This window comes from Glycine soja, chromosome 7, assembly GCF_004193775.1.
Source record: "Glycine soja cultivar W05 chromosome 7, ASM419377v2, whole genome shotgun sequence".
In the NCBI taxonomy this organism is placed as follows: Eukaryota; Viridiplantae; Streptophyta; class Magnoliopsida; order Fabales; family Fabaceae; genus Glycine; species Glycine soja.
Window position 1 is genome coordinate 2,778,571 of NC_041008.1, and position 8,855 is coordinate 2,787,425.

The following is an 8,855-nucleotide window of genomic DNA, read 5'->3' on the forward strand; positions in this document are numbered from 1 at the left end:
GAAATGAACACGATGATTGATAATTCGGGAACTCCAACTGTTTCTCACAAGGGTGAACGAGACAACAAGAAGAAAAAAATGAGCAATTATATGGATGAATTTCACGATGAGTTGCAATAATACATTTTGAACATTGTTGATGTCGAAGCAAATGGAAATTGTGGTTATAGAATAATTGCAACTGCGCTAGGCCAAGGTTAGGAGTCTTGGTCTGTCGTTCGCCAAGATTTGATTCAAGAACTTCAAACATGACACTCTGACTATGTTTAATTATTTGGCATAGAAGAGAAACTCTTGGAATTAATAACCTCTTTGTATGTTAAACGTGGTCTAATTCCCTATGAGAAGTGGATGATCATTCTCGACATAGGTTATGTCATTGATAATCGGTATAATGTTGTATCGGTCCACTTATCTAGGCTGGAAAGTTGGACTTTCTTTCCACTTAAGGGTACTGTGCCAACAAAGTCCCGTCTCATTTCCGTTGGACTTGTCAATGAAAATCACTTTGTACAGGTATATAATATCTACTAAACATACCATTAGCCTTTGTAAGCTAATATTGATTTTTTTTTTGCTAACTTCGTCTTTTGTATGCATGATAATAAAGTTTTTTTAAAGGATCGTTGTCTTTTGCCTCCTGTTATACCACAAAGGAAAAACTAGTGCACACCGAAAACTCGCTCATGGCAAAGGCCTTACAATCAACGCATACAAGATTTCAATGCAATATAATTTCAATTAGTTAAAGGATCTCAATATGTAGTAGATCTTTTTAAGGATTGAAATAGGTAGTATTAATACGTCGTAGACCTTTCTTTAAATATGTAGTAGACATTTTGTTCATGGCAAATGTTGAATGTGTATTCCATTATTTTTATGGATGTTAACCTCAATATGTAGTTGACATTTTATGAAATTGTATGCAATACATGTCGTTTCCATAGACTTTTTAAAATTTTGGAAAAAAATACTAAATGAAAGTGCAATTCTATTATAAACAATATACTAAACGAAAGTGTAATTCCATTGTACAAAGTGCACATTGAAATCACACTTCTGTTTAGTATTTTTTTGGAGAAAAAAATGTACAACGAAAGTGTGATTCTGTTGTACAATTTTTTTCCAGGAACAAAATCAAAATGGAAGTGTGATTCCGTTACACATCATACAACGGAATTACGATTTTATTGTGTATTTTTTTCCTCCTTACAAAGCATTATGTCATCGTGTTTCTGCTGCACAAAAGTAGTGTGAATTTTTTGCACAATGGAATTTCGGAGAGGGGTAATCTTGGAATTTAGAGGGGTTGTAGGGGCCAATAACAACTCCCTAACAAGTGCACTCATTAACTCTAGCTAATTCCAAGGCCTCATGCACTAACTTGGCCCATAAAAAGTATTTGAAATTAACTCGATATTCAAAACATTGCTGTAGGTAATAAACTCATTGTCTAATAGATTGGCATCTAATAATCACCAAGAAGCTATTCACAACATAATCATGAAAAAATTAGGCTTATTCTTTTTTTTTTTGTGGGATTAGAAAAATTTAAGGGGAACAATTCGGGTACCCAATTCAAAGTCAAGATATGTAACATGATAGGACTTACATACGGGTATCAAATCCAAGTTGGTGACATAGAGAAATTTGATTTGACATTCATAGATCAGAATATCAGACTTACATACGGGTGAACATGATACGGGTGAACATGATAGGAGCACAATACTATACATAAAAACTGACACAACACCCTATTAGATATGAAAAACTAGATAGCATCCAATTACAAAACTTAAGCATACATAAGAAAATTATGCACACATAAGTTTGCACGTTTATTTGTCAATGAGAGGTACGTTGGAAGGAAAGAAAACCACACACCACACACCACACACTCTCATTAGATAGAGATGCTGTTGGGAATTCCTCTGAAAGTAAGGCCTTCCCCACTGGTAGGAAGAAGCACAGTGTAGGGCATCTGCGCCGGTCCATTACGGTTCCTAAGGCTTGAATTCTTGTTCCTCCCTGAGATTTTGTCCTCAATTTCCTTCAGCTTGTTTCCAAACTTCTTAAAGGCTTGAATTGCCTTTGTGTCATCAGTCCAATTTGGATTGTCCCTCTGTCCAAGGTAGACCTCATCAGAAGCATGCCTTGACAATATCTCTATCACTGTTAGGTCCACAAGGGCCTCAGTCTTTCCTGTAATTGTTCTCAAATAAGCCTTTTGATGATTACTGGTAAGTTCACCATATTCTTTGGTTCCTGGCTCTGGGAGCAATCTTCTGGTTAGAGTTGGACGATTTAGGATGAAACCGCCATAAGGGTATTGTCCGAAATTCACAGCTGCATGGAGTGCTGAAGCAGTCCATATAATAATGCAGCAAATGTGAATCAGATCTTGAAGAGTGTTCAACTTAGGCCACCATGGCTTGTCTTTCAAGTCACCGTGACCCTTCTCAACAGCTTCCTTCCACCAAGCTTGGAGTTCTGAGTCTTTCTTAACTGCATCATCCGTGGCATAGTACAAGGAGACGTAGTCCTTAACCCATGTCTGGATAGCACTCCATATCTCTAGTCCATCAACAGCATAAGGGTAGTCATCTATCACAAGGCGAAGGCCATAGGGAGAGGATGGATCCTCCACTGCCATTCCTCTGCATCAAGGGGGATAACAAAGAACTTGTTATTAACAGCAAATGTGTCTTTTCTTTTTGTGATATAAACATCACTAAAATAAAGATCATTGATGTGAATTTTGACTCTTTCAACACTCTTAACTTCCATAACGTAATTGTATTAGTTTTTTTTTACATTTTTAATATGTATTGATAGTGTAAAGGACTTTTACATTCTAATCCAATCACAAATTAAAGTGTATGGTAAGTTAAGATCTAGCATGATTTCTAATTGGTTTAGATAGACAATGCATAAAAATTAAGATCTTTTAATAGTAACTTAGTTTATATAAAAAAAAGATGTCTATCCAAAGGATACACGATGCTGGTATCAAATAAATGAAAATTTTAACTCCAAAATTTTTAGTAGTCTATAAGTGTATCAATATTACCTCTTGATAAGATCCGCAGGAAGGGCTTGATCAGTGAAAACCCACCCCTTGTAAACTGCCGAAGACATCTCCACAGCAAATGGCCCAGGCAGAAATGATTGCTCAATAATGCCACCTGCATTGATGAGTGATTGTCTTGCGAGTCCATTGATGTTCATGGTGTCACGATAGTGAGGCAACAAAAGTTTATAAATAGGGTGGAGCACACTAAGATGCCTGTTTGTTGCTATGACAAATGGTTCAATCACAGCATGAGTATTTAACCTGTGACCACAAACCAATAAAAGAATCACCTCATAAATTCAAAGAATTGAAAGATGGTTTATGATGACAATTGCAGAATTTATATATACCAGTGGCTCATGAGTTGATGATAGCAGGAGTCATTGACAACAACATATGCCTTGGCAATTAGCCAAATTGTACTTTCAGCACCTTGGTCTGCGGGCAAGACGACTCTACTAACGGCACCAAACTCATCTCCCCTAGGATGTGGCAAACTTAATTCGATGGCCAATGGCTTTAAGGTGCCATCATCTTTCAAGAAAAGGATGGTCCTTGTGGCATAAGACTTTGCAGTGGGAAGGTCATTGATCTTCCTCAGATATGCGATGAATGCATCATGGTGATCTAATATGAACAATCTGTTACCACTCAGTGCCTGTTGCACAAATATCATTATAACCATTTAGTGTCATGATTAATTGGGTATTCATATGTCTTTTTGTTATCAAATATATATGACTTACCTGTTCCACAGAGAGTCCACCAAGGTTGATCTCTAAGTGTTCTTTGGTTATTGTACTAGTTTGATCACCATACACTGTGGGATCTAGCTTGCTCTTTGGAGGGAACACCTGTCATTTATTAATTAACATTATGAGGAAATTAAACATGATATACATTGAATATAATTCACATGGAAACCAAATTCATTGTTAGTACTAAGCAATAAAGCACTATTTACTTGAAGGCACTCAATTAGGCATGGATTAACACCAGCAAGCATCTCTCTTCCAAATTCTTCATCAGTCATCCATGCAGACTTACTAACTGCTCCAAAAAATATGGAAAACATATAAATGTTAAATTTAACAAATAACAAATACTCGATGCCAAGTACTAGCAGCTGATTTTACTTGATATACTTATATATATATACACACACACACATACATACACAATATATACCTTTGATGACATGAGGTGGTGGAAACTTGAGGACTTGTTCACCATCAGTGCGGAAGATTTCCTTGAGCACTGGTAGGGGGCTAATTTTACTGAGTGCATCTGTAGGGAGATGAATTCCACCTTCAAAGAGTCCACGCACGTCGTCAAACCTATCAAACTCGGCATTTAAACCAAATGCAGATTGAAATGTAGGTAAAACGGTTTGAGCTATGGATTTTATTCCATATGTAAGGAAATCTGATGACTTCAAGTGACCAAAGTTCTCATCTCTTGGGATGTAGGTGCTGCTGGATGGTGACTCACTCTTAGAGTCTGTTAAAAAATAGATAAAAGTAAAATTAATACTGTATCATGAATAACAACAATGATAACTAATGACACTTTCAAAAATAAGATAAATTTTTAAGTCACAAGACATAACATCTCTATGTGTTACCAAAAACATATGTAATGCAACATCCTGCTTTCCAAAACAGAATTAAATTAGCAATAACTTCACATTGTGGCAAAATGTCATTGAGATGTGAGTATGTGACAAGTTAATTTTTTTTTATTCATCAAAATCAAAGATGGTCTCTTGGAAATTATAATAATTCATGCACCCTACTAATTGAATTAGACCCCTTGACAAGAACAAATTAATTTCATCATATGTGATGGAACTAATTATTTAAAATAGAAAAATAAAATCCTAACCTTTTGTTGTTGGTTTTCTACCAGTTCTTCCCCTGCGAGGATATGGATAGGCACTAGACCCTCCAAGAACAGGACGAGCTAGATCATTGCTCTTGTCTGGGTTACCCAAATCATTATAGACATCATAATCATAGATCCTATCATATTCCTTGCGCTCTCCTTTTCCATCTCCTCTTAGATTTTCCAATTCTTCTTTTCTGTACTTCACTAGTGGAGTTGGAGTTTCATTTGGAAGATATGTCTGCAGCACATATATATGTTTAATGAATGTCTTCATTAATTTACACATTGGTAATTAAATTTCATATGTTACTTGCTAGCTAGGCAAAAAGTTAGTCATTTACCTTATTAGCAAAGAAAATGCGATCCCTTTTGTAACTTTTTGCATTGTAAACCCATGAGTTGCAAACAAAGTGAATGGTTCCATGATTTGGAATGTCTTCAAGAGTGACACTCACGAGGAAAAATTCAGATTGCATAAAATTTTTGATGTAAAATGCTCCTGGAATTCCAAAATCATTATCCCATTCAAAATAAACGCTGAATGCATCTTGCCTGTCTCCCAAGGTTGGTAACGAAGGAAGATGTTTCTCCAAATAGGTTTGCTTTCCAACTTTCCCATTTCCAAGTCCTAAAAAGAGTAAACAAATCAAACTTCAAAATTAGATTCTGCATTAAAATAATGAGTTTGTGATCAACAATAGTAACTTCTAGAAATTGATACTTACACAAACAATTTATACACAAATCACGTACTGTGCAACTCACCGGTGCATTGCACTGTCCACGCACTATTAGACTTTATAAATATAAACCTCAATGTAATTTTTGTGTGTATTTAAGATGTGTATCAATCAAGAAAGGAACAAGAATGACATTATTATATATATTAGTCATTAAAATGAGTTTGAGTTGGCTCACTATATCAGGATTAGAATTAAAGATTAAAGGTAAAACAACCCACTGTCCCTATATTGTAGTTGTTCATGCTTTGACAAAGGCAGCTACCAGCAATGCTAGTCCTACTTTTTACTATTATGTTCCACAATGTATTTCATTTTTTATTTTTAATGAAATGTCACGAGTATATTGCAGTAAAAATAAAAAAGATATGATATTAAGACATGTTCTTAACATTGATTTTTTAACGTACAGTCTCTCTACTTAAACGAAGTTAATTAAATAATGTACCTCCTATTATTTATTTAATAAATTTTCTTTATTATTTAATAATATCCACATGAATTTAATTTCAACGAAAGAAAAATATGAATGTGGATTGCTAAGTTTTTTTTTCTAACCCTTTCTTCGTGCCCTTTGAAAACAAAAATGCCAATTTAGTATATAAAAATATCTTTGTAGTACTTTCTAATCATTAAGAAATGCCATTTTTAAAATATAGATTTTGAAAGTCTACACTAAATTAATGTTAATAGATTGATAATATATATTAATATTTTATATAATTAATAAAATTATTTATTAATATAATATATCGTATTCTTAATATAAATTTACTTTAATATCTACATGAACAATTTATTATTGAAAACTTATATAAATTTCTTAATATATCTACATGAACAAATTATTTATTAATATAATACATGAACATTACTTATTACATCTATTTTTTGTCGCTTGGCCAATACCTAATATGACCTCTATTTTTTTTATGATGACCTCTATTTTTTTCATAAATAGTAAATATGACCTCTATAAATAGTTAATATTGCCTCAACTGTTGTCATTCTTCATATAAAATTTCGTCAAATTAAATAATTTGTACCATCAATCATGTTTAATTTGTCCTTTTTTATATATATCAGCCTTTCTTTCTGCTTCAATCTGCCTACTAAAATGGGTGATGGGTAATCATGACTCTTTATTTACTTTTTTTTTAAATGCTAACGAAAGTTAATTATTCAATTGATACGTACTGAGGATTTATTAATAGTTTAATTTACTGTAAAAAATTACATTGTGAATCAATGGTAAATTACTATGTGTTATAAAGTAATTATTATGAAATTAAACAAATTTATTATGCATAGTTTATGGTTGAATATATAGTATACGAGCTTTGCAGTTTACACCATCATCAGTAGTCATGCATAGACCATTTTTTCATCATTAAATGGCAATTTTTTTGTAGTCATATATTTTTGTCAAAAATGTTTAGTCTCACAAGAAGATGAGATGAAGGGTATAGTTAGATTATTTGTCTTCATGTTTCTAAATTATAATGAAAGAAACACAAACAGGGAAGAGTTATTTTGCAGCAGAAAATTAATTAAGGAATTAATGAAACAAACCATCAGTCTTGGTGGCACTGATCAACTGGATGGCAATGTTGCGACTGAAGATGGCAGTAGCACCATCGACAACTCCACCAACAATACCGGTGGCAGCACCGAAGATGCCGGTGGCAGCACCAACCAAACCACCCTGAGTAGTGGACACTATTTCGTTGAAGTCCAACACATTCTTGCTCATCAACACCACAGTACCCTTGATCTTGTGCCCCTTATTGCCTCCTAAGATGCCAAACATCTTTGCTAGCTTGCTACTTCAACACAACACAACACACTCTTCTAATTTGTTTCTTCAAAGGAGGGAGGGAAGCCTGTGCCTTGTGCCTTGTGCCTTGTCTAGAAGAGGGTATTTATAGATAAATGTGGCATGTATGTTCCAAGAATAAATGAGCCAATGCTGGATCACCTCATTCACAGACATTTAATTTTCTGCTCCGAGTAAATTGCAAATATGCTCATAATTTGTTGAGAATTTCATAAAAATGCATAAACGGGCGAAAGGAAGATGACAAACCTACACTGTTTTTTAGGATAGAAGACGTGGAAAGAAAGTGAAATAAGAGAGAGATAGATAGTGAAATAAGAGAGAGATAGATAGATAAAATAATTGATGTACTATGATTTGAAAAATTTTAAAATGAAAGAGAAAATAAATATAACAATCATAAATAAATTCAGAATGACTATATTAATTATATATTTGATTTCACGATCTAAGAATTGAATCAGAATTTTAAATTAATTTTAAATTAAAATTTACATTTTTAGTTTTATGTGACAAAAAAATTTAAAATTAATTTTAAGTTAAAACAATTTTAAATAAATTTTATATTGTATCATAAAATTTATAATAAATTTTATTTCTAATAATTTAATTTTATAATAAAAACATTCAAACATAAATTATAATACTTTAAAATTAATTTTAATTAAAATCAATTTTATAAAATCAATTTTAATCAAAATCAATTTATTAATGTTTTTTCAAACACATTAAATATATGAATCAACTACTATGCTGACTCAGACAAGAAATAGAGTGACTAGCTTCCTATAAAAATAAATAAATAAAATACAAACGATTAGTTACCTCAGGTAGGGTGACTGAGAACAGTTTTTTCTTTCTTGAAAGGTTAAAAATATAAAAAGAAAATATAAATAACTAAACATTTTTAGGATACATTAGTAAATTAGCACGTGGTTTGGAATTTTACAACGGGATTTTGGCAGAGATTTTCATTTCACGTGCTTCCTATCAATGTAGTTTATTTTAATTCATTTGCTCTGCCGATTGTGTTTGATTGCCAATGAATCTCCTATCTCCTGACAGTGTCAGCGTTGGGTGCTAAATTATTAAGGATAAATATTTTTAGACACCCGAATGCTATCCTATATACCTAGTGAGTTAGAGAAAAAGAGAAAAAAAATATAAGTATAATATATGATATAATGAGATAAAAAAAAGAAATCAAAAAATATTGATAAAATGTTTAAAATTGTAGAATTTCAAGTCAAAAGATAAAGTGTAAATATATTGAGAATTGAATTTTTATCATTAAGATTTAAGTAGTTTAAATATA

General features: G+C 32.6%; 1 protein-coding gene across 1 annotated transcript; it reads right to left on the minus strand.

Annotated features, from left to right (window-relative positions):
- Positions 1 to 1,570: 1,570 nt before the first annotated feature.
- Positions 1,571 to 7,691, minus strand: LOC114418141 (linoleate 9S-lipoxygenase 1). Its single transcript, XM_028383328.1, has 9 exons — positions 7,276 to 7,691; positions 5,305 to 5,591; positions 4,961 to 5,201; positions 4,265 to 4,576; positions 4,041 to 4,126; positions 3,823 to 3,930; positions 3,427 to 3,734; positions 3,074 to 3,337; positions 1,571 to 2,660 (listed from the first exon to the last, which is right to left on the minus strand). Exons 1-9 carry the CDS (start codon positions 7,511 to 7,513, stop codon positions 1,907 to 1,909), a joined length of 2,598 nt encoding a protein of 865 aa, XP_028239129.1. The 5' UTR covers positions 7,514 to 7,691; the 3' UTR covers positions 1,571 to 1,906.
- Positions 7,692 to 8,855: the final 1,164 nt, after the last annotated feature.

What these genes read in the sequence shown, in the direction of transcription:
- LOC114418141 (XM_028383328.1), bottom strand. Translation starts at nt 7,513, where the DNA reads ATGTTTGGCATCTTAGGAGGCAATAAGGGGCACAAGATCAAGGGTACT. An exon ending in ACCACCTCATGTCATCAAAG is followed by an intron (nt 4,127 to 4,264) that starts GTATATATTGTG and finishes TTTTTGGAGCAG; the next exon opens with TTAGTAAGTCTGCATGGATG. An exon ending in GTGGACTCTCTGTGGAACAG is followed by an intron (nt 3,735 to 3,822) that starts GTAAGTCATATA and finishes TTTGTGCAACAG; the next exon opens with GCACTGAGTGGTAACAGATT.